Source organism: Plecotus auritus (assembly GCF_963455305.1).
Source record: "Plecotus auritus genome assembly, chromosome: 3".
Lineage (NCBI taxonomy): Eukaryota > Metazoa > Chordata > Mammalia > Chiroptera > Vespertilionidae > Plecotus > Plecotus auritus.
In genome coordinates, this window is record NC_137772.1 from 175,425,804 (window position 1) to 175,450,658 (window position 24,855).

Consider the following 24,855-nt stretch of genomic DNA (forward strand, 5'->3'; position numbering starts at 1 on the left):
AACCTAAGTGATAAGGAAATGCAAGTAAATGCGATTTTCCACATTAATTGAAAATTCAAATAAAGTCGGTAGCGAGCGGATCCCAGTTAGCACAGGGTTCAGCTCCCACGGGCCCCCACCCACCCCCAGCCTCGGGGCGAGGGAGGAAGCGCTCCGGATGGAGGGCACAGTGACAAGCGGAGAAGGAAAGGCAGGCAGCCTTTCCTCCTGGGGCGCAGGGCGCCGGGCGGCCAGAGGGAACCTGCAGAGGGCGGTTTCTCTCCTCTTTTCCTGTCCCACCCATTCGGCCGGCCCCCCACCCCCACCCCCACCCCCACCCGCCGGCCTCCGCAGCGCTCTCCGCGCCTCTCCGGGGCTCCCGGCCGCCGCGTCCCTCGGTGGGTCTGCGGTATCTGCGGTTCCCGCCCCCTCGAGTTCAAAAGGACGCGCGGAGTGGCGCCGGCCCTGCCCCGCAGCCCGTCCGACTGGTAAGGTGAGCACGCGGAGGAGGGGGCCGGGGAGGGCGGAGAGCGGCCAGCCCAGTCGCCCACACTCACGCCGCAGCCACCTCAGCCCCGGCAGGAACTGAAACCGAGAGCGGCCCGAGCTCGGCCCTCGGCGGGAGACTCCCTCGGAGCGCAGCGAGCACGCCGGTGGGGGTAACGCGGGACGACGGGGTCCCGGGCCGGGGGGCGGGGCCGCGGGGCGAGACCGGGCGCCGCGGACGTGTCGGGGGTCCCCCGGCGTCCGAAGCTGCCCCGGTGTCAGAGGCTTGGGCTCGGCCAAGTGGGGTTCGGCCCTCGTGGCCGGCCAGTGGAGTTCGGTAGTCGGTGCGCAGACGGCGCGGGTGGACAGTGAAGGGAGGACCGAGGGGAGCGGCTCAAGCCCGGTGGACCGGTTGTTTCAGGCCAAAAGGCGACTAAGGCCCCTCACCTCCCAGTTTCCTTTGCCTGGCTCACCCTCCACCACGGCCCCCAGGACCCGCCCCAGCCCCCACGTGGCCCCCGAGCCAGGTGCAGGTCCTGCGCACCCCCAATCCTGACACCTGGAGGGTGGCCCCGCCCAAACTCCCGGCTGTGAAAGAACTGGGTACCTGTGACCGGTACCTGTGACCGAGATTGGCGGAACTGGGGCCACTGCTCATTTGCATACCTGTGCCTAACTTTCTCGGGCCTTGAGAAATCTTCTAGGACCTAGAATCTAAGTGAATGTGACCCAGTGAAAGGATCTCGGGGTAGGACATTCAAAGATAATGCACCCCAAATACAGGTGGTCTCACGCATCTGCTCTTGATAACTGCAGCCTGGGGAGATACCCGGGGAAACGAAACAAGGGTTTAGGACCAGCTCTGGCATTTCCAGTTGTCTCCCGCCCCACCCACCCCATTCCTGTCTTTTGCCCTCTTCCTACAGATCTGCTCCTTCCTCAAGGTGGCATCGCTTGGGGCAATGACTAGCCTCCCAGTCACACCTCCAGGTCCTCAAGGTGCCCATCCACTTGCTGCAATGACTAGCCTCCCAACCACGCCTTCTCCAGGAGGTAGGTGAAGGCCTTTTCCCCTTGGAATGGTAGGCACTTTTTCAACATCCTCACCCCAGCCCAGTCTTTGAATGCCCTGAGGCCTCCAGTCAGATGAGAAGACCTCTCTGGCTGCCTCACCCCTGAAAGGTCCTGGGAGGAAGCAGAAAGCAATTAGTGTGCACTTTAGTGCGTTTGCATCTAAGTCTCCTGGGCTGGGCCAGTTCCTGGCACTACCACTTAAAGCTCTGTGATGCTGAGTTATCTAACCTCTAAGCTCCAGTTTCCTTATTTGTAAAATGGGGGAAATAATACCTATCTTATGGGGTTATTTGTGAGGGTTAAATAAGACAACCTATATAAAACACCTAGTACAGTGTCTCAGATCTAATAAGCTCTCAATAACATTGCTTATTATTATTATTACTAGAGGCCCGGTGCACGAAATTCGTGCACAGGGGGAGGGGGTCTGTCCCTCAGCCCAGCCTGCACCCTCTCCAATCTGGGACCCCTCAAGGGATGCCCGACTGCCCATTTAGACCTGATTCCGGTGGGATCGGGCCTAAACGGGCAGTCGGACATCCCTCTCACAATCCAGGACTGCTGGCTCCCAACTGCTCACCTGTCTACCTTCCTGATTGCCCCTAACCGCTTCTGCCTGCCAGCCTGATCACCCCCTAACCACTCCCCTGCCAGCCTGATTAATGTCTAACTGCTCCCCTGCCAGCCTGTTTGCCCCCAACTTCCCTCCTCTGCTGGCCTGGCCACCCCTAACTGCCCTCCCCTGCAGGCTTGATCACCCCCAACTGCCCTCCCCTGCTGGCCATCTTGTGGTGGCCATCTTGTGTCCACATGGGGGCAGGATCTTTGACCACATGGGGGCAGCCATCTTGTGTGTTGGAGTGATGGTCAATTTGCATATTACTCTTCTATTAGCTAAGATAGAGGCCTGGTGCATGGGTGGGGGCCAGCTGGTTTGCCCTGAAGGGTGTCCGGATCAGGGTGGGGGTTCCCTTGGGGTGTGGGACGGCCTGGGCGAGGGGCCTGTGGTGGTTTGCAGGCCAGCCACACCCCCTGGCGACCCAAGTGGAGGCCCTGGTATCTGGGATTTATTTATCTTCTACAATTGAAATTTTGTAGCCTTGAGCGGAGCCAAGCCTTCTGCTCGCTCTGTGGCGGCAGCCATTTCTGTTGGGATTTATTTATCTTCTATAATTGAAACTTTGTAGCCTTGAGCAGAGGCCAAGGCAGGCCAGGGTGTGCGGAAAGCTTGGCTTTCTCCATCGCCGGGGGCAACCCTAGCCTCCTGCTCTCTCCAGCTCCGTGGCCGCCGCCATTTTTGTTGGGATTTATTTATCTTCTATAATTGAAACTTTGTAGCCTTAAGCAGAGGCCTGGGCCGGCCAGCATGTGCGGAAAGCTTGGCTTCCTCCATCGCCGGGGAAACCCAAGCCTCCTTCCTGCTCTCTCCATGGCCGCAGCCATCTTGGTTGGTTAATTTGCATACTTGCTCCTGATTGGCTGGTGGGCCGTGGCTGGGGGGTGTAGCGGAGTGATGGTTAATTTGCATATTACTCTTTTATTAGATAGGAGGATTATTATGTGTTTGTTAGAAACCCACCTTTTCCTGGAAAGGAATTCTGCATCTTTCTAATTGCACTCCTCTGGTGATACACTCCAGTATCAAAAACCCATTGTTCCTGGAGCTATGCTCTCATCGCTTTGAGAATGGATTCCCACCAAGCTGAGCTGCTTATGAAATATATTCATTGAGTACTTTCATTATGTGCTAGTTAGGTTAAGGGAGAAATAATAAATTGGTTGGTCCATACACCTTTGTGTTCATATACACAGTTTCATTTATCATTAGGACAGACATTCTCTGTTTTACTGATGTGGAAACAGGTGCATGACAACCCCAAGGAAAGCTAAAACAATGTCCTCAATGATGCACACAATTCAGACTGTTAGTTCTCTGGTGAGAAAAAAAGGAGAAATGGGTAGAAGTTTAGACTGGTTAGCAAAGTCTTCATGAGTGGGGAAGGGGTGGAGAATGGAAATGGCAGAGTATAGACCAGCCGTGGGCAAACTATGGCCCACGGGCCGAATCCGGCCCGTTCGGCTGTTCTATCCGGCCCGCGGAGCCGAAAGAGCGAAGGGTTCTCTTGCTCTCCCCTCCGCTCCTTTACTTTGAATTTATATTAGTTCACACAAACACTCCATCCATGCTTTTGTTCCGGCCCTCCGGTCCAGTTTAAGAACCCATTGTGGCCCTCGAGTCAAAAAGTTTGCCCACCCCTGGTATAGACAGTATTCCATAGAGGAAGTACCATGTGTGAATCTGCAGAGATTGCATTTCCCCTGGAGGGGTGTTCTGAAAGAGAAGAAGAGAGGGCAGAGGACCTGCAGAATAAACCTGCCCATAGGGAAACGGGCAGCTAGCTGAGCAATTAGCACTTGGGTAAAGGGGGAGGTATTTACATTCCTTTTCTCTTCTTTTTTAAATTTGCAATAAATTACACATAATATGTGTTACCATTTTTTGGTGGACAGTGTAGTAATATTATTAACATTCACAGTGCTGTGCAACCATCACTACCATCCATCTCCAGAACTTTTCCATATTCCTGAACTCTGTATTCATTAAACAGTAGCTCCCCGTTCCCTCTCCCCCCAGCCCTTGGTAACCACCACCGTTATACTTCCTATCTGTATAAATTTGACTAAGTACCTTATATAAGTGGAATCATATAATATTTGTCCTTTTGTGTCTGATTTATTTCACTTAGCATAACAGCTCCAGGTTTCACCCATGTTGTAGCATGTGTCAGAATTTCTTTCCTTTTTAAAGGCTGAATTTTATTATTTATATACATATAATATATGTATATTATATATCAGTTTGTTTATCCATTCATATACTGATAGATACTTCGGTTGTTTCTATCTTTTGGCTATTGTGAATAATGGTGCTATGAATATGGGTGTACAGATATCTCTCCGAGTCCCTGCTTTCAATTTTTTTGGGTATATATACCCAAAAGTGGAATTGTTGAATCATGTGGTAATTCTATGTTTAATTTTTTTGAGGAACTGCCATACTGTTTTTCTTTTTCTTTTTAAAATATATTTTTATTGATTTCAGAGAGGAAGGAAGAGGGAGATAGAAACATCAGTGATTAGAGAAATCATTGATCTGCTGCCTCCTGCACGCCCCACACTGGGGATCGAGCCCACAACCTGGGCATGTGCCCTGGCCCGGAATCAAACCATTACCTCCTGGTTCATAGGTCAATGCTTAACCACTGGGCAACACCGGCCAGGCTGCCAGCCTGTTTTTCACAGTGGCTGCACCATTTTACATTCCCACCAGCAGTGCACAAGAGTTCCAGTTTCTCCACATTCTCATTACTTTATCTTTTTATATAATAGCTATTTTAATGGGTACGAAGTGGTATCTCATTGTGGCTTTGATTTACATTCCCCTAATGATTAGTGATGTTGAGCTGTATATCTTCTTTGGAGAAAGGTCTATTCAAGCCCCTTGCCCATTTTTTAATTGCCTTGTTTTGTTGTTCTTGTTGAGTTGTATATTTACATTCTTGACCCAACTAGTGACATCAATTAGTGATATGGTATTTTAAGATGTATCATACAGTCCCCTCCCACTGGGTCCAAGCAAATATTAAGTTCAGAGACAATACGGGAGAAATCACAAACAGTGAGATCATGGAGGGTCTTGTACGTCTCTTCCCCATCTGTCCCCTCCCATCCTTTCCCCTAGTCCGTCTATAAAGATCTCCTAAAGGAGCTAACCTCTTGGAGTGTTGAAAGTGAGGGCCACAGCCCTAGCAGGTTTGGCTCAGTGGATAGAGTGTCGGCCTGAGGACTGAAGGGTCCCGGGTTTGATTCCAGTCAGAGGCACGTGCCTGGGTCGCAGACTCAATCCCCAGTAGCGGGTGTGCAGGAGGCAGCCGATTGAGATCCTCTCTCATCATTGATGTTTCTATCTCTCCCTGTCCCTTCCTCTCTGAAATCAATAAAAATACATTTTTTTAAAAAGAAGATTATCATCTTTAAAAAAAAAAGATTTATATTATTAGAGTGTTGGCCCCTGGACTGAAGGGTCCTGGGTTCGATTCCAGTCAAGGCACATACCTGGTTGCATGCTCGATCCCCAGCCCTGGTCAGAGCCTGTGCAGGAGGCAACCAATTGATGCATTTCTCTCACATAGATGTTTCACTCTCTCTCTGTCTCTCCCCTTCCCTTCCACTCTCTATAAAAATCAATGGAAAAATAGCCTCGGGTGAGGACTATCAAATAAACAAAAAGATATATATTAAAAATTATATTTTACAACTGTGTTGGTGTAAGGAAAAATATAATACTAAAGTTGTACGTATAATTAATGATTAATTGATAACAGTATTACAATTTCCTTGACCTAAATGTTCAATTTTTTCCTGTAATTTTAAAAAATTAAAATCATTACAATTAAAATTATTAAAAACCATTTTCATGGGCCCCTAGAAGTATCATGAAGCCTAGGTCACCCTGTTGGAAGTAGGATGGAGTCGAACCTGCCATTGTGGGCTCTGCCTACCCACAAGTAAAGCCCGCCCCTTTCCACCTAATCATACTAGCTTCCTCCTAGGTTTTCCTCACTCTGGATTGGACACTCAGTATTTTCCATCTCACTTATTTTTTACCACAACCCTATGAGCAGGTTTTAGTCTCATTTTACAGAAGCAAAAACTGAGGTTCAGGGTAGTTCAGAAATTTTCAGAGGTTAGGAAATCCCCCCAAGGTCATGTGGCTAATAATGGCAGGAGTGGGACTTGGTGCCACGTTTGGTTCACTCCAGAGCCTGTGTTCTTTCCGTCATGGTATACTGCTCTTAAAGTGCCACTCCACCCCACTGGCCGGCCACATGAAAGAGAAGGAAGGAGAAAAGGAGCAGAATTCCAGGGCGGGTTCCCGTGGGAAGGAGGATTGGGGGAGCCGCCCTGTGTTGGGCAGCTCTAGAGCAAATAAGTAGGTTGGCAGACTCGGGTGGCAAAGGATCTGATGCCTTAGTGATAAGAGATTTAGGGGAACAAGGGACACAAAGAAGCCAACCTGTATCTGGGTTAACACAAACAGGAGAGGAGGGTGAATGAGCAAAATAGATCTTGAAGTTCATTTGCTATTGGTACGGATTTGGGTGGAACCTCTTTGTGGTCCTGAGCCCCAGACCTGCCACCTGAAAGAAAAGCCGGCGGCACTAGAGCACTTCCAAGCCTGAGAAGGGAAGGAAGAGAGTAACATTATTATTCCTTTGTTGGACAAAAGACAGAGGAGAAATGGGGTAGCAACAGGAGATAATGGGGGGAAGCTGTAAGCCATCCCCCTTTTATCCCAGACTTTCTAAACTTTGTTAACCTTTGTTGTTGTTTTCATTAAAAAAGTTATTTCATGCCCCTCAAAATAGCCTCCTTGACCTTTTCTCTATATATGTGTGTGTTTATAATTTTATTTTAATTCACAGTTTTTACAAACATGTAATCATATTACATGCTGCCCCAGCAATTTGCTTTTTTCATCTAACCACATGTCCTGTCCCGCGGTATATGCAGATCTACCACTTTCTTCTTAACAACTGTATAGTGTTTCCAGAATGAATGACCTGTAATTTATGTAATCATTCTTCTGCCTGTGGACATTCAGATATGTGTCACTCTTGCAAACAGTGCAACAGTGAACACCCTTTCCTTCTGCAATAAAACTCAGAGAACAACTCAGTTTCACTGGAGGCAGCACAGGATGTTTCCAGATCTTGGAGGGTAGGTAGTTTGTGGTAGAAGGAGCCTTGGACAGATTTGAAACCCAGCTCAGCCAACTGCTGAGTGACCCTGCGCTTGCTGAGCTGCTTCAGCTTCTTGGCGTGTACAGAATGATAATAACAACCCTGTTTACGTCCTGGTCTTGAGGTGGAGATAAAATAATGTATGTTTTATAAACTGTAAATCAGAAATATAGATAATAATTCTTATACTTGAAGCCTGAAAGGCACTAGCTCATCAGTTCTCAGGACATTTTTTGACCTTTAGTCTGAGACAAGCACTTTTGTGTGAGTTCAAAATTTTAATTTTTGAGAAATAAACATTTTAGCACTAACCGGTTTGGCTCAGTGGCTAGAGCATCAGGCCATGGACTGAAGGGTCCCGGGTTCAATTTCGGTCAAGGGCATGTACCTTGGTTGCAGGCTCGATCCCCAGTAGGGGTTGTACAGGAGGCAGCTGAATGATGTTTCTCTCCCATCGATATTTCTCTCTCTCTCTATCCCTCTCTCTTTTTCTCTCTGTAAGAATCAATAAAATATTTTAAAAATAAATTTAAAAAAATAAATTAAAAATAAACATTTTATTTTGGAATAATTTTAGATTTATAGAAAAGTTACAAACATAGTACAGAGAATTCCCATATACCCTTCAGCCAGTTTCCCCTTAATGCATCTTACATGACCATGGTACATTTGTGGAAGAAACAGATTAACGTTGGTACAATATTATTAACTCAACTACAGACTTCACTGAGATTTCACCAGTTCAAAAATGTGGTTTTGAAGTAAATTCTGATAGAACAATTTCAATTTATAAAAATTCCAAAATTAAGGCTGAGAAAGGTCCTGAGGGCCAGCTAGTTCAACCACCCACTCAGTTAGAATCTCGCCGGTACCCAAAGCATTTGTCCTGCTGTGTTCTTCCTCTGTGGGTGGCATCGGACTCCCATTGGTTTCTGCCACTTGTACAGGTCATCCAGTGGCATATTTGAGGGCAGCATTCAAGTTCTAGGCTCCCCCTAAGTTTTCTCTCTGGGCTTTCTGTTGCAAGCTTTCCTTACCTGGAACGGTTCCCAAACCATTCACAATGTTGGCTGCTCACCTCAAAATTGTGACACCCAGACGCAACTCAGCAGTCTAGGTGTGGCGCAAAGGAAGGCGGCACTGCTGTGTCCATTATTAGAGACCATATTAATGGTGCCTAATTAACAGCAAGTTGAACATTTTTTATGAGTAATTATCGTAAGAAATTTGGAAGAGAAAGGGAAGCATGTATTAGAAGAAAATAAAAACCATCCCAAATTCTATAACGTACCCGTCACTCTTGCTGTTATTTGGGGGTATATCCTTCCTGTGTCAGTTGCTTTCTAATGATCCTATTATAAGCCATTTGTATATGCTGCCACTAAGCCATGGCTTCCCCATTCTTCCCCGGTCCCCATTTTACTTGTGAGTTCATTGGTTTCCTGGGCCTAACAGCAGGGAATCTGTTAAATTCTCATCTTGTTCAGTTTGGCCCGTTTCTTCTGTCATTTGAAATCTCTCTGTTTATCAGCTTACTAGTTGCCCCTCTAGCTTTGAGTGTTTCACAGTTTTGTCACTCCTTCCCTGCGTCCGCAGGGGACTGTGTTTACCCAAAGGGCACTAAGCCCTTGGGGAAGGTATCGAAAAAGTGGGACACCCAAAGATCTTGCAAAGAATTTCATATTCAATATCTTTTTAAAAACAAACAAAAAGCCAGAGTCATCATCATAAGGGACACATTATATTATTGGACTTTCCTCTACACGTCTTACGATTTAATTTTTTTAATTGCTTAAAGGCCTTAATTTAGTCCTATCCCTGGTTTGATATAATAATATCAATTCAAAAAGAACTAAAGTCAAACCCCAGTGGAAGAACCTCTATTTAGACTGGCATCACTCACTCCTTTCCTTGACTGACAGTTACCCCACACTTAGTCCTTACAACTAGGCTGTATTACTCCACAAGGATAGTATAAATAGTTTTATCCTATGTTCTGTGAGGAGCCTCTAGCTACTCACAGGGCACCTTCAACCCTCTCCCCTCCTCACTCAGTTAATGACCTTATATTCTGTTTTCTTGAAAAAATTAGTTGTCAGAAGAGAACTGCCAAAGGCTCCTATCCCCTGCCCCCATCTGCCTACTACCTCCTCTGTTCCTGTGTACACATTGATAATGAATGGTCCCTGCACTGTCTGCAGCCAACCCCTCTATTTATACACTAGGTCTCAAACCCTTCAAGGCCATGGTTCCAGCCACTCTCCTCTCTCATGCATCATCAGTTGTTCCCTCGCACCTGACTCATTCCTGAACGTACATAAACATGCTGTCATTTCTCTCATCCTTACAAAAGGCAAAAGCAAACAAAAAGCTTGAATTCCCTCCTCACTCTAGCGACAGCCCATTTCTCTGCTCACCTTTACAGGAAAAAAAAAAGTTTATATTATGCCTTTGGTTCCTCTCATTCCATTTATTTTCCTTTTTAATTCTCACCCAAGGATATTTTTCCATTGATTTTTAGAGAGCGGGAAAGACAGAGAGAAACATCAATGTGAGAGAAACACATCGATTGGTTGCCTCCTGCATGAGCCCTGACCAGGGCCCGGGTGGGGAAGGAGCCTGCAACTGAGGTACATGCCCTTGACCGGAATCAAACCCGGGACTCTTCAGGCCGCAGGCAGCAGGCCCAGGCTCTATCCACTGAGCCAAACCGGTTAGGGCAACATTCCATTTTTTTTAACCCTCTGTAAACCAGGGGTTTATACTCAGCACTTCACCAAAGCTTCTTTTAAAAACTTTTTTTTTATTTATTGATTTGAGGGAGAGAGGAAAGGAGAAAGAAAGAAACATCCATTTGTTCTTTCACTTATTTATGCATTCATTGGTTGATTCTTATATGTGCCCTGATCAGGGATTGAACCACAACTATGGCATATTGGGACGATGCTCTAACCAACTGAGCTACCCAGCTAGGGCTGCCAAAGCGGCTTCCGTCGAAGTCATTCATGACTTTATGCTTGGCAAAACCCAGGGGTCTTTGATCCTCTTTACCTGTACTTGCTCCCATGATGCTCACCCACTCTCAATATGCTGACCTTTTAAATCTCCAGTGCACACCTCTTCCCAAAATTCCAGCCTTAATTAACATCTGCACTTGGATATCTGATAAGCGGTCTGTCCAAATCTGGATTTACCCTTCCAAATCAGTTCCTCCTACAGGCTTCCCATCTCGGGTGGCATCATGCCTTCCCTCCCTGCAGTCACTCAGGCCCAAACCTTGGTGTCATCCCGACTTCACCCCACATCCTGTCAGTCTTAACTTCAGAATATATCCAGAATCCCCCCACTTTCCCCGTGAGCTGCTGCTAGCCCCAGTCAGTGTTTTCGTGCAAACCAGAAAAAGGCTCCCCTTTGGGTGGATGAGCTGTGCCCTGGTGCCAGGTCGAACCTCTTTCTACTTCATCCCCACCTTCGCTCAGGAGCCTTTAAAATCAGCTTCTGTTCCGTTACCTATTGCTGCATAACAAACCACCTCAGCACTTAGTGGCTTAAGACAGCAGCAGTGTATTGTTTCTTAGGGTTCTGTGAGTTGGCCCGCACTCCTCTGCTGCTTTCACTGTGCTCGCACTGATGCACAAGGTCCGCTGGGCCAGAGGGCCAAGATGGCCTCCCTCACGCACCGAGCGGCTGGTACGGGCGGGGCGCCTCCGTGTTCTCAGTGTGGCCTCTCATCCTTCAGTGGGCTGGATCCAGCTCCCTCACAACATAGTGGACTCAGTTTTCCGAAGGTACGGTCCTCGGGATTTCAGGCCCTGAATCAGAACCTGCATTGTCACCTGATCCCTGGGAGACTCGGGCACAGCAGAGTTTGAGAAGCACTGTTGTAAAATATAAATCCGGCCAGTTTCTCCTCAAAAACCTCTAAAGGATTCCCATCTCACTCACTCACACAGCGCTCCCCACTGCTCTCCTGCTCGCCTCCTTGCGCCCTCCAGGCGACCTCTGTGCTGCACCCCTGACAGGCCGAGTGTGCCCTGGCCCCACGTGCATGTTAGTATTATGGAGTAGCCCTAACTGAACTCTGCCTGAAGGTTCCTCTCCAGGTCTGCGTGGCTGCCTCCTCACCTAGCTTGCTCAAGTCACCTCATCAGGGAGACATTCCCTGACCACCGCCGTCCGCATTCGAACTCCCTGCCTCCCTTCCTGCTTGTTTTTTCTACATAGCACTAATCAACATCTAATGCGGTCTATTTTCTCACTTATTTATTTTGTTTATTGTCCTTCTCCCCCCTCAGAATGTAAATTTTATTTTAAACTTCTTTTAATTGTGGTAAAATTATACATTACATAAAATTTACAATTTTTTTTTATTTGAGGATATGTTTTTATTGATTTTAGAGAGAGAAGATGGGAGAGAGAGAAACATCCATTCGTTGCCTCCCTTACATGATCAGACAGGGATCAAACCTGCAACTTTTTGGTGTAAGGGACAACACTCCAATTAACTGAGCCACCTGGCCAGGGCTAAAATTGAAAATTTTTAAGTCTACGGTTCTGTGTTCTTCCTCGTGGGGAACAACTGTATAGTGTTTCCAGACTGAATGACATTGTTATGCAACATCACCACCATCCATCTCCAAAACTTTTCATCCCAAACTGAAACTCTACATATTAAGCAATAATTCTCCATTCTCCCCTCCTCCCACCGCTTGATAATCACTATTCTACTTTCTGTCTCTGTGAATTTGACTATTCCCCATACCTCATATAAGTGGAGTCATATGATACTTATCCTTTTGTGATTGATGGGCTTATTTCATTTAGCATGTCTTCCAGGTTTATCCATTTTGTATTATATGTCAGAATTTCCTTCCTTTTTAAGACTGAATAGTATTCCATTGTATATGTATATGGCATTTTGCTTATCAGTTCTTGGACATTTGAGTTATTTTGCTTTTTAGCTATATGAATAGTGCTGCTATGAACATGGGTGTGTGAATATCTCTTCGAGTTCATGCTTTCATTTCTTTTGAGTATATAACCAAAAGTGGAGTTGCTGGGTCATATGGAAATTGTGTTTAAATTTTTAAGGAACTGTGAAGGCATGGGCTGTTGTTTGTTGTGTTCACTGGCCTATGGCCAGAGCCTAGAACAGAGCCTAGCACAGAGTACACAGTCAATAAATACTTACTGAATTAACTTTTAATTTCTCTGTGAACGTGGACTCTCACTCTAAGAAGGCTGTGCGGCTTGTCTGAGCCGCTTACTCATAGTGGTCCCAGAGTAGCTCCTAATGCATGCTGTTTCAAGATCAAGGCCCCCAAAGCAGGCCCTAATAACTTGTTCTAGAACAGTGGTTCTCAGTGTCTTCCGATGGTCTTAGGCTCTACAGCAGTGGTTCTCAATGTTTTCCGATGGTCTTAGGCTCTACAGCAGCGGTTCTCAACCTGTGCGTCGCGACCCACTGGTTGAGAACCGCTAGCTGGGTCACCTAAGACCATCGGAAAACACAGATATTTACATTACGATTCATAACAGTAGCAAAATTACAGTTATGAAGTAGCAACGAAAATAATTTTATGGTTGGGGGTCACCACAACGTGAGGAACTGTATTAAAGGGTCGCGGCATTAGAAAGGTTGAGAACCACTGTTCTAGAATTTTGCTGGGGAACTATGTCGAAATCACCAGCTGTTTACAGAATCCACCTTCTTTTCTATGGCTTGTCAGGCTCCTGGCCCCTCTTTCTCAGACGCTCCTACATCACCAATAGTGGCCCATTACATGTTCTTTCATTGCCATTGACTGTCATTTATTTGGATCCTTTTTAGATTAGTCTGGTGCTTTCTGGGCTCTTCTCTTAAACTCACTTCCCCACCTCACCAAGTTCCTGCTGCTGCTTTTGTGCAAAAATCATTCTCTTTGATAGGAGACAGAGGCAAATAAAAGGCTGGATGAATCTTGCTTTCTCTGTTACCTCCAAGCTGACATCCTCAGGCCCAAACAGCACCCTTAGCCCTTTCCCTGTTCTTGCTCCAAATATAACGCTTTTTAAATTTGTTTGCCAGTTTTCTGACACTATTCTTCTAAGTCTCTAATATAGACATTTCTGCTATAAAACTCGATGTGCATTTTTTTTAAGACCCACATTCTGAAATTACACTACTAAAAATGGGCTTACAGGAAAAACAGGATTAGGACAGACCACTCAACACTTAGGAAGCGCTGTAACAAAAACCCTAAAAATACGACAACAATCTCAATTAAAATATTGACAGTGAAATCTCCACCAGCATTTCCAACCTCGCATCTCTGCCAGCCCTTTGCCCCCTGTGCCCTGGCGAGTGTGCTTCCTCCTTTTAGAAGTAGACGCCAGAGACCCCTCACCTCCAACAGAGTGAAATTGTTCGTCAAAACTAAAAATCGGATGCAGGGTCTGCCTTCTTCATTAACCCTTGGTTTTCTCATACAGGTAAATTTATGTGTAAGTCCTTCATTTGTACTTACTGCTTCACCAGACGGCTTAATAAAAGTAGAAACCAACTGATTACTGCACCCAAGGAAGACATTTCTATTGAATTTTATGTTTCTTAAGGTCCTGATATTGCTGAAATGTTCTTTTTAGATGTAGAACATCAAATGGGAAAGCTGGAACAGTTGCTTATGAACTGGCGTGATTTCCACATTACACTGATGTCATTCTCTAAGCGCCTCCGTAGAAGGCGCCCTCTCGGAGGCACGGCAGTCTGTACTTGATGGTAGTTGCATGGTTTTCTTCTGCCTTCATCCGTGTCTTCTAACCCACTGGACTTTTTAGGAAGCTTGTTGTGCTGCCTCATAGCTGTCGTTCATTCACTCTTCCACTCTTTCCCGACTGGAAAAAAGAAAAGGACAGAGGTAGGAAGGTTTAGCATTAATACTTTGCTTGGGCTTTGGAGTGGGTCATCCTGATTCAGATGTTGGCTCCACCCACTATTTCTTCATTTATAATATGAAGCGTGTCACTTAACTCTCCTGTGGCCTCAGGGTCTACATGGGCAAATAAAAACACGACTTTGAAGGGATTGGTGTTCTAAGGATTAATAATTATGTCCATAAAGCACCTAACACAAAGCTGTCATAATTGACATCATTGGCAGAATTTCCCAACTAGGAATCATCTTTCTTCCCAGATTCTCTTTCAGGGACTCATACGTATCTGTACCCAGAACCCTCACTAAAATTCAGCTCCGTGGTCCGTCGGGTTGCCCTCATCATGGCTGCTTCCGAGCATCTATGACAGTGCCTCAGGCACATTAGGTGCAAAGTAAATTGTTGATTGATTGAACTGAATATTGCTTACCTTTATTTTAAATTTACGTACCTACATTATTCTTCTTGGTGCTTTGTTTATCTTAAGTTCCCAAATGTTTAAGGAAGGCCAAACTAGAAGCAACTGTACAGAACTCTGAATCAACGGTAAGAAGATAGAGTCCAGCCCTGGGAGGTTTGGGGAGGGAACGTGTGCTTGGCAAGGGTCGATAAACCTCAGGGTTTGTTTGTTTGTTTTTATGGATCTCACAAATGACATCTCATCACTTTTGTGGTATTCTGTTTGTTAGAAGCAAGTCTCTGGGTCCGGCCCACACACAGGCAGAGGGGCTTTCACAAGGGTGTGACTACCAGGAGGCCGGAATCATTGGGAGTCATCTTAGACGCTTCCTACCACACTCCCATTTTACAGATCGGGAAACTGAGCCACAAAGTAGCTGAGTGTATCCCCATTCCTAAAGAAGAGTGAGGAGAGTGGCCTGGCCTTGGGAGGGGAGGTGCTCTCGACAGCCTACCTCGCCTTCTCTGTTGCAGAGCCAGGACGATTCATCAGGCCTCCGCTTGGCCTGGGTTAAAACACCCCTCAACACCACTGCCCTCTTAGCACTGTTCCCAGGCTCCCCAGACCACCACGGGTCACTTAAGTTTCACCTGCCCTGGCAGGAAACCTGAGGGTGTCAGGCACCAGACAAGAAGCATGCTATGCCCTGTGCTCCAGCCACACTGGCCTTTGATCCTCTTGTCTCAGAACTCCGACCCAGGCTCTTCCCTCTGCATAGAGTGTGTCCCATTTCCCACTCCTTTTACCCCGTAGTAAACTCCTACGCCTGCTTCAGCTCCCTATGCAAGTCTTACTTCCTGGGGAGGCTGTCCCTGCTGGAAGACTAGACCAGGCCCCTCTGTCACATGCTAAGTGCCGGATATTTCCTTTGCTGCATTTATCGGCAGTTCATTACTGTGAACTGTGGCATGGTGGAGGGCAAGTTCAGTGAGGTAGGCCATGAATGTTTTGCTCACTGTTGTATCCCCAGCGTGCCTAGCACAGTACCTGGCAAACAGTAGGCAGTTAATGAGTGCCGCTGTTATCATCTATTGAATGAATATTGAGATGCTTCCTGTGGATGCTTCCTGAAAACAGGATCAGCCAGCCTGTTGCCTCAGGGTACTTCTGTCCTATAGTAACCTTAACTTAATTGTTACCTTTTCAAATGTTTATACTGAAACGCTAACTAGGGGGGAACTGAAGGGCTTCCTGACTTCCCAGGAAAACATTTAAAAGGGACTTCTGAAGACCAGTGGTTCTGTAGTGTTCCCACTCAGGATAATGACTTTAGGGGTGGGTCATTCAAGCTCTGAGGGATAGATAGACTAAGAGCGGGAGGGAGTGGGATATGTTTTAGGATAGGAGAGGCCTTGTTTCAGAACCTTTCAAATTACAGGGCCTACTCTAGAAGTGTAGAAAGGGTTTTAATAAGGAACCTCATCTCATTATTTAAAAATAATGTTTATATGCCCTAGCTGGTATGGCTAGGTTGGACCATTGTCCCATATAGCAGAAGGTTGCAGGTTCGATCTCCCGTTGGGACACGTACAGGAGGCAACCAATCGATGTTTATCTCTCACAGCAATAATTCTCTCTCTCTCTCTCTTTCTTTCTCTCTGTCTCTCTCTCCCCTCTCCCCCCCCCCCCCCTCTCTGCCTTCCTCCCTTTCTAAAGTCAAACATATTCTCAGGTGAAGATTAAAAAAAATTTATTAAAATCTTTTAGGTAGTGTTTACAAAGAGTTTGTAAGAACATTGAAGAAATGCATGTACCATATAATATATCTATTATGTATATACACTCAGCATTTGATTTCATTTATGCAAAAATGTGCATTCCTAATTAATAATAGCTTAGCTTCATTGAGTTACTACATGTCACAACAACCCTATAAAGTAGACACTATTCTCTCCATTTTTCAGAGGAGGAAGCTGATGCACAGGGGGGTGAGGTAATTTTCTCAAGGTTCCACAGCCAGTAAAGGACAGATTTGAACCTTGTCAGTCAGACTCTAGAGCCCATACTCTTAACTCCTAAATCAGGCAGAAAGAAATCCGTGAGAATGTTCTCTGTCTTTGGGTGGTGGTTTATTTTCTCCTCTGTTCCCCAGGTTTTCTATGTGGGTTTACTATAGAAGTTGAATGATAAATTTTTGAATAGGGAATAAGGGTGGTGAAACTTGAAGGACAAACATATGCTTTAGAACAAAACAACTCACCCCATTTCCTTCTCCACTTTTCTAAATTTTCCAGGACTGATCACCACAATTCGGCAGGTCACTGAGGCCCTATCCCCAGAAGCTGAAGCCAGCACAGCACTCATTGCAGGTAACAACAGCTCTGAGACAAATCCAAGGGACCTTCTGAGTTCAGGGGCCATCTCGTTCCAGTCAGCCAGGAACCCATGGTGATGAACTAGGACTTCCCTATACAGGAAAGCACTAAAAATCAGAGACCAGACCCACACAGGGGCTCATTTCGGCATGTAGGTTATCTTACACACAAACTCTGAAAGACTCTCTGAGGCTTCTGGCAGAGGCACTGCCAGTAAATGATAGGTTGGGAGGTGGCCACAAGTAGATATAGGTGGGTATGGGCGCTACACTCCAGTATGTGGGTAGGGAGGCGGATGTGTGGTTTGCCAAGTGGATGAGGAAGAGGATAGGAGGGAGCAGAGAACCCCCTTGCAGGAGGCTATGGATTCAAACAGCCCTTCCTGTTGGATAAGCTATTTCCTGTTTGCCTCCTTCCTGTTTCTATCATAATCGTCAGGAACTGGTTGAGAGAGAGTTCCATTTTATCAGAAGTCAAAAAAGCCTTGTGTCCTTAGCTTAAGTCCCCAGAGATCATGTCCCATGGGGATTGGGCTTGGTGGGGGAATATAGATTTGGAAGTGGACACCAGTTAACTAGACCAGGAGGATCCTTATGAAAAGTGAGGGAGTCGTCTAGTTCAGGGGACCCCGTGAATTACTGAGATATACTGGATCCTAAAACATCTCTACATTTTCCCTCCTTTACAAGTTGTTATCACCGTGGTCTTCCTCACCCTGCTCTCAGTCGTGATCTTGATCTTCTTTTACCTGTACAAGAACAAAGGCAGCTACGTCACCTACGAACCTGCAGAAGGAGAGCCCAGCACCATCCTTCAGATGGAGAGTGACTCAGCCAAGGGCAGGGAGAAGGAGGAATATTTCATCTAATGATTCCCAGGCCCCACAGAGCTTATCCAGGCTCCAGTGCTAACACAATGACTATTTAATTTATTAGGTGAAAGTTTTATCTGAAGCCAGTGAGAAGCATTGACTGGTATGGGCAAACCTGAGCACCTTCCAGGAGGAGGCCCAAATCCAACATCACTGACAGTAGGGACCAGGGACATGGAGAAAGCTGCTTATGTCTTTAGACAGCAGTGTTTGTGACTGACCAATAAGGTAGGGCTATACCAGGCAACATTTCAGTATGTGCCCAGTCATCTTCAGGTTTTTTTCACAGGTCAAAGGGGAGGAGTTAGGGTCACTGGCTGCTCCTCTGTTGCCTACCTAGTGACAGCCCCAGTGGAGGTAGTGTCCACAGAAGTTCTTCCCAGAGGCTGATAGCACAATAAAAGGCCAGGCCATGAGGGGTAGGAGACTATATAGATACCTTACCTCCTAATGAATGTGCAACATCCCTTAATCTGAGCCCATCCTTTCCCTATTTCCCAGCCTCATACTTAATGCTATTTTTATCAGAATTAAAATTTTTCATTAAGAAATCATTCTCATGTACAAGAAATAACTTTTTTTTTTTAATCCAAAATGTCTTTATTGGGATGTTTCCCACTCATCTTGATTCGGGGTGCTTTTCTTCCTGCTGCCTTCTGAAGGATCACCCTTCTGTAAGCCTTGCTTTCCCTCCTGTAGGCTGACAGTTGTGGAGCAGCCAACACACAAAACTACCGTTTGTGCATGGCTACAAACAGTGGTGGTCTTATAGCATCCTGGACATTTCACACCCATGCCATGAAATAGGAATTGGGGCTCTTTCCTCTTCTCTTCTGGAGAGGGATGAAGGAGATCCTTAGCGAGAGGCATGTTGTGGTGGGGAAGTTGTTACTGCCAGAAAGGCTACCTTTACATTGTGACTTATCCCTGCTTAAACTTTCTGACATTTTCTTTTGCTTGACTCCTTTGCATATGTCCTCTCCCAAACTAAAAGAACTCTAAGGAAGTTTTGGAAGTTCCCCGAACAATTTTTTTGAGGGGTGTGGAGGTGGGGCTTGAAACAAAGGTGGTCCTAGAAAGTGTCATTACAAACATACCCTGGGAGATGGATTGGCTTATTCTCCATCAATTTCCCAGAATCCATTCTTCGTGTACACAGAGGGCACCAGGAGCAGTCTACTTACCACTTTTCCCACTAATCTCCTTGAATCAAGCTGAGAAGCTTCTCAGATCTAACTTGTATCTCAAAATGAGGTGTGTTTTAAAGTCACCATTGGCCCTGGCCAGGTAGCTGTTGGAGCACTGCCCTGTGCACTCGGGTTCAATCCCTGGTCAGGAAGCATACCAGAGGCAATCGATCAGTTTTTCTCTCACATCGATGTTTCTTTTCCTCCCTCTCCTTCCTCTCTAAAATCAATTTTTTAAAAAAAACAAAAACCAACTTATCCTCGGGTGAGGATTAAGAGGTACAATTATTTTGGTGGAAATCATTAACTCCCCAGATAATTCTTTGGGATTAAGCTAAATCTTCTTTGAGGTCTTAAATGTATTGTCTGCATTGTCCAAGTCCACCCAAAGTAAGACCTCAGGAGTTGAGGAATCAATCTTGGCAACCCAGATTCCAGTTTTCAGTGTTTCTCCACACAGAACTTGGAGAAACTGAAGGTCACCCTGAACTTACACAAACTTTTATACTAAAAACATTTTCCTCAAGTCAAACTTTAGGGCAAGTTAGGAGTCTGTATCATTCCCTTATTTCTAAGTTTATGTTCTGAATTCCTGTGGCATAATAGACTTTTAGAATCTGAGCCCAGCTGGTGTGGCAGTGGTTGAGTGTCAACCTATGAACCACGGTTTGATTCCCGGTCAGAGTGTGCACGTGCACACATACACACACACACACTGCAAGGGGGGTGAGTTAAGGTAGAAGAGCGTATAAGGGGTATAAAATACGGGGAAAATTTTTCACACAATGGGAAAAAAAGCAAGAGCTTAGGAAGTAAAATTAATTGTTTAAAATGGCAGTGGCACCTATCTGAATTCTCAGTGGGATATAAAAGCTATAAACAGAAGAAATCTAAAAACAAGCTGAGTAATGAATCCTTGAAGTGAGGTGTAATGCAACTTCATCACTTTATTCAAATCTTCAAAATAGTCTTTATTCTACATTTTTAGTATAAAAAAATCCACAAGTTAAGTGCACCACAGTGTAGAGAGAGAGACATACAATGCTTAACTTCCATAACAGTCAATGGTACAGTCAAACATCACATGTACAGAACACAAAATTTAGATGAACTGAAATTATAAAAATAAAACCCAATTGCAAAAAAACAAAAATTAAAATATTAAGGATCCCTGAAATATTCTTAACCCTAATGAGATTTCACTGGACTCAAGTCATTTTGTAGAGGCATTCACAACATGACCCCATTAACGCAGCTTAGGAATTATTGGGAGCCATGAGTGGCTGCATCAGACGCTTGGGCAGTAAATGGTAACCAATTTTTTATCTGACAACTCCACTTAAATTTGGCTCTAAAGTCATCAGGCTTACGAAATACATCCTCCTCCTTGCCCTCCCCGCCCCCACACACACATTTTAAACAAACTGTTGTTTACAGTTTGTGTTGCTATCCCTTGTTCAAATAAGCTGTTTTTCTGGCACCAAAGCAAATTTGGGTTTGGTTCATGTATGAAGAGACAGCCTATGAGGAGGGTCCAAAAGGCACCCTCCACTTTTGCCTGAGGACATGCAGAAACAGAAATAATGGGGTCTGTGCTTTGGGCACAGATGGGGTTTCAGAGGATCCTTGTGAAAGACAAAGATGACAAGTGGGGACAAGTGCAAGGAGAGAAGGAAATTAGTCTGACTGGCTTTCTGTCCTGCACCACTGATTCAATGGAGATTGGCGGGAGGGAATGGAAGATGGGTTGGGCGTGGGATGTGGGACAAAAGATGGAAAAGAAAAGGCAGACAACTAATGCATTTCACTTATAACAAGCAATATAAATCAAAGACTTAAAGATTAAAGACCAATCAGAATAATTTGGCAACTTTAATTCTTAGGAAGATCAAAGTTCCCTCCAAACCTAATTTGATGTTTTATTACTAAAAGCAAAGACCAGTATGGTACAGTATTACTCCAGAGGAATTAAAGGAAGATCTTTAGGGCTGTTTCACCCACATTCATTTTATGAATGGATACCTCCCCTACCTCAAAATGCTTTAGGGAGGTACTGCTACCATTACATGGTTCCTTATTAAGTTTGAAAAGTGCCTGAAAGTTTGGGCACCAGAAAGACACCCCATCAACATGTGTCTTAAACTGCAACTTCAGGTTAATATGACTAAAGCAGTTACATTGTGAGAAGTGCTGAAGGTATGTGATGTCTTTCCCGGCACAGAGGTGGCCTTGGGTCTTCACCAGATGGTGTAGCCACCATCTGAACCACCCATGAAGAAGTTCCCCTTCCGCTGAGTTACGAGGACATTGGCTCCCTGCATGACTGCAAGCTGAGCAGCATTGGGAGGGCATCCAGGGGGTGGAGGCTGAAAAGAAAAGACAAGATTGATTGGGCATAAGGCAGCTGATACAAGGGAAATGGACACAGGTGAAACAGAAGACCTGTTAGGAAGATGGCAGTGCGCTGACCAAAAGCATCTTTAGGAGCTGGCTGTACCACCAATCTGGGTACTAAAGCAGATCTGTGAACCCAAAGATACAAACAGGAAAGCATGCACTACTTATTCAAAGGGCTCTAGCTTCAAGATAAAGCCTATGGATACCTTCTGAATATGGGTAGTCTAGACCCAGTGGTTTCCTACCCACATTCCAAAAACAGGGATGGGGTGCCAGGTCCATGGCCCTATACCACAGGGTCCCTCAATATTTTTCAATGACGATGGGATAACCAAAAGGTTCTACCTAATGACACCATTCCCACCTCATCTCTAACTTATGGTGAGTAGACAGGCCTCAAGGCGTAGCAAGGCCCTCAGACTGAAGGGTCACAGGTTCAACAGGTCAAGGACATGTATCTCAGTTGCAGGCTCAATCCCTGCCCTGGGAGGCAACCAACTGATGTGTCTTTCTCACATTGATGTTCCTCTCTCTCTCTCTCTCCCCCCCACCTCCCTTCCACTCTCTCTAAAAATCAATGCAGGGGGGAAAGACCTAGCAAAGACCATTTGGGCTCTAAATCCCATGTATAGGGAAACTAAGCAGGAGACATAACTAAACTCCCTAGTATCTTTCTAAAAGCTACTTAATAGAGATTATGCGTTCTACTTTTAATCAGCATGGCTCCATGCTGGTGGCAAATATTAAGTAAATGCTATGGTATGAATACAGAATGTTACTAGACCAGTTCACTGTACCAAAGTGAATTGCACAAGCAGCAGGTAAGACTCCTAGGACAGGAAAGCAAAGGAATCTGGTTAACTCAGAGCCAGTGAATGTTCCAGATGCTACTGACCTGCCACAGTTCTCCTGCCCTCTCAGTCACTTTCTGCCTAACTAGTGGCTGTCATTGGTTACACTAATACCAGCAACTATTATCCAAGGATGGTGAAAGGATGAATATGTAGCCATTTCAGAAAGTTAAAATACACAAGAGCTGAGTTTTTTCTGATAAAGTCATACTCACAGGAATGGTGCCAGCAGTAGCCCCAGCTCCAAATCTGGCACCTGCATCATACCCGCCTTCCACCAGCACTGTTGAACCAGGTGGATAGATGGGGCCAACTGGATAATAAGCCATGGGGATTGTGGAGCCTAAAGGTCCAACAGCCACAGACTGGGCCATGGGAAGATACAGTGAGGCGCCAGGAAATGCAGCTGACATGGTGGGGACGGTGGCAGCCCCTGGGTGCACAAAGCTCGGACGATAGAGCTAGAAAAGGCAGGAGAAGGGGAAATGTTACTTGATGACATTCCTATTTCAGATTTCATTCCTGTTTCCTCTTTAATGAGTCACTCTTAATTCTCTTTATTCAGATTATAATCTAGAAGTTATACAAGTTGCCTTTCCCCTACCACTCAATATTCTTAAATCACTTCCTGCTATACCTAACCTTAAGCTGAAAGAATGCAAATTCATCTTAACTTCAGCCTGTGCCAAATAATGTACAATAATCAGATAATGCATTATGAAACCCAACAGATATTGATGAACTATATGTTGTTTTAGATTATTCATTATTCATTATTCTGTTTGTCAATATATAGAGTGAGACTTAGCTAAGGACTGAAAATGTGATCCAAAAGTATTCTCAACCAGTTCAAGTCCAGTAAATTAGAAGCACCTCTGAGTAGGCGGGTGGAGCATCCGTATAGGGTGGAGCCTGAGGGAGATGCAAGGTCTGAGGGTACACTGGATTCCCGGGAGGCTGCACAGGGTAGGTTGGCTGCGTTGGATATTGACCTGGAAGACAAGAAAAAATGCATATTGCCTGCCATATAGAGCCATCAAGGAAGGGCATATCGGGTAGTAAACTAGTGGGAGCAAGCAAAAGGGGATTTGCAAAACCAGACTGCCCTGGAGGGCCTGATTCCTGTAGCCAAGGGGAAAAAGCGTTCTTTGCTTAAGCAGTCCCTTATCACGGATGCTAGATTATAAATGGGCAGGAAAGTCGCTCTTCCCGTAGTGTACTGGTGTACGTGGAAAATCTAGCTAGGCCCAAGTTCCTTCCAGAGTGCAGGGCAAGTTCTCGCCCGCGTTTCAAGGGTGCCTCCTGCCGCCGGTCGGGAGTCTCCACAGGCCTGGTTGTAACCAGCCAAGACTTCGATCGAGTAACGGTGGTTATCTCACAGATGTGCACTCAAGGTCGACTTCAAATTAAAACAAAGCGTGAATGGAGGAAGAGAACCTTGAGCCTGGACAGAGGGTGAAGGGGAAAGTCCTGACTTGAAAAGCCGAGGTCGTGTTCTGCCAGACATACTAGCAGCATCACAGGAACCAGGATAAATTATGGTCGCCGGCGAAGGAAAGGGGAAAGTGACCCTTCAGGCGCTGGCCCGCCCACCAGCGCCCGCTCCGGTTACGCCCGGGGCCTGCCTGTGGTTCGGGAGCGCGGCGCCCCGCCTCCGCCGGCTCCCCATTGGCCTACCCAAATCCCTGTTCTAGCTCCCCATTTGCTTCTGCAGATGCCCATCATGACAAACCTTCCCCCCCCCCCACCCCGACTATGCAGCGCCAAACTGCGCCACAGAGTTGAAGGGGGAAAGGGTCGGGAAGAAGCGAGCAGCCGTAATTCGGAGATGACGAATGCGGCAGACGCAGCCCCGGGGACTGCAGCCGGCCGAGGAGGGCGGCGCAGCTCGCCCCATATTTAGAGTAAGGGGACCCTGGGGTCCCGGCCGCTCGCTCCGGGCAGCGCTACTCCCCCCGACGGCCTCAGCCATCCCCAGTCCTTGCCTTTGCTGTTCATGGTGGCTGCGGGTCCGGTTCGGCTCGGCTTCGCGGACGGTTATATTTTTCGTCCTCTTCCTGTTCGTAGTCACTTCCGTGTCACGTGCTGATTCGTCCTCTAGCGTCACCCGATGCCGAGTGCCTCTGCGCCGGAAACCCCGCCCCTTTGCCAGCCCTCCAGTAGCTAAAGGGAGGGCCCGCGTGATCCGCCCACTCGCGTTGGCCCCGCCCACTCGGTCGTGTCCTCCAATACCCACCCCTGTCCGTCGACTAGTGGAAAACCAAATACTATCTACGCGTGCCGATATTGTCTCAAAACGGGACCTCTTCTCTGGGGCGCTCGGAGGCAGAATCTTAAACTATTTCCCGGAATCTTTTTCCATCTGTGCGCAACGGCTCCAGGTCACCTCACCTTACAGCCTTCCGCCAGGGGCATAGATTTCAGTAATTTATCTAACTGCTTGAGATGTGCTCCCTAAACCTGGATGTATCACGCGTTCCTACCAATCCCAACTTGAGCCTCAGCTCCGTAAAGATTTAT

At 46.2% G+C, this 24,855-nt stretch overlaps 2 protein-coding genes and 1 pseudogene across 6 annotated transcripts; 1 reads left to right on the forward strand and 2 right to left on the reverse strand.

Moving 5' to 3' along the window:
• Positions 1-136: 136 nt before the first annotated feature.
• Positions 137-18,909, forward strand: SMAGP (small cell adhesion glycoprotein). Of its 3 annotated transcripts, none has more exons than XM_080660566.1 (4): positions 137-472; positions 1,392-1,518; positions 16,949-17,023; positions 17,719-18,909. In XM_080660566.1, exons 1-4 carry the CDS (start codon positions 158-160, stop codon positions 17,895-17,897), a joined length of 696 nt encoding a protein of 231 aa, XP_080516692.1. In that variant the 5' UTR covers positions 137-157; the 3' UTR covers positions 17,898-18,909. The 3 variants fall into 3 exon arrangements, with proteins under 3 accessions (XP_080516692.1, XP_080516693.1, XP_080516694.1); XM_080660567.1 differs by having other exon boundaries at positions 364-467; positions 17,719-18,453; XM_080660568.1 differs by having other exon boundaries at positions 418-638; positions 17,719-18,453.
• Positions 18,520-18,770, reverse strand: LOC308244506 (small ribosomal subunit protein eS27-like; annotated as a pseudogene). The gene has a single exon. The product of its transcript is annotated as a small ribosomal subunit protein eS27-like (transcript).
• A 1,105-nt stretch (positions 18,910-20,014) lies between the features above and the next one.
• DAZAP2 (DAZ associated protein 2) lies at positions 20,015-24,474 on the reverse strand. Of its 2 annotated transcripts, none has more exons than XM_080660570.1 (4): positions 24,321-24,474; positions 23,209-23,327; positions 22,551-22,796; positions 20,015-21,453 (listed from the first exon to the last, which is right to left on the reverse strand). In XM_080660570.1, exons 1-4 carry the CDS (start codon positions 24,331-24,333, stop codon positions 21,325-21,327), a joined length of 507 nt encoding a protein of 168 aa, XP_080516696.1. In that variant the 5' UTR covers positions 24,334-24,474; the 3' UTR covers positions 20,015-21,324. The 2 variants fall into 2 exon arrangements, with proteins under 2 accessions (XP_080516696.1, XP_080516695.1); XM_080660569.1 differs by lacking the exon at positions 24,321-24,474 and adding an exon at positions 23,773-23,931.
• Between the last annotated feature and the right edge of the window lie 381 nt (positions 24,475-24,855).

Excerpts from the sequence above, each read along its gene's own strand:
- SMAGP (XM_080660566.1), top strand. The coding sequence starts at position 158 with ATGGAGGGCACAGTGACAAGCGGAGAAGGAAAGGCAGGCAGCCTTTCC. Across the intron at positions 473-1,391 it reads CAGCCCGTCCGACTGGTAAG|ATCTGCTCCTTCCTCAAGGT; the intron begins GTGAGCACGCGG and ends CTCTTCCTACAG. Across the intron at positions 1,519-16,948 it reads AACCACGCCTTCTCCAGGAG|GACTGATCACCACAATTCGG; the intron begins GTAGGTGAAGGC and ends TAAATTTTCCAG.
- DAZAP2 (XM_080660569.1), bottom strand. The coding sequence starts at position 23,842 with ATGTCTGGCAGAACACGACCTCGGCTTTTCAAGTCAGGACTTTCCCCT. Across the intron at positions 22,797-23,208 it reads CTCCACCCGCCTACTCAGAG|CTCTATCGTCCGAGCTTTGT; the intron begins GTGCTTCTAATT and ends TGCCTTTTCTAG. Across the intron at positions 21,454-22,550 it reads CTACTGCTGGCACCATTCCT|CCTCCACCCCCTGGATGCCC; the intron begins GTGAGTATGACT and ends TTTTCTTTTCAG.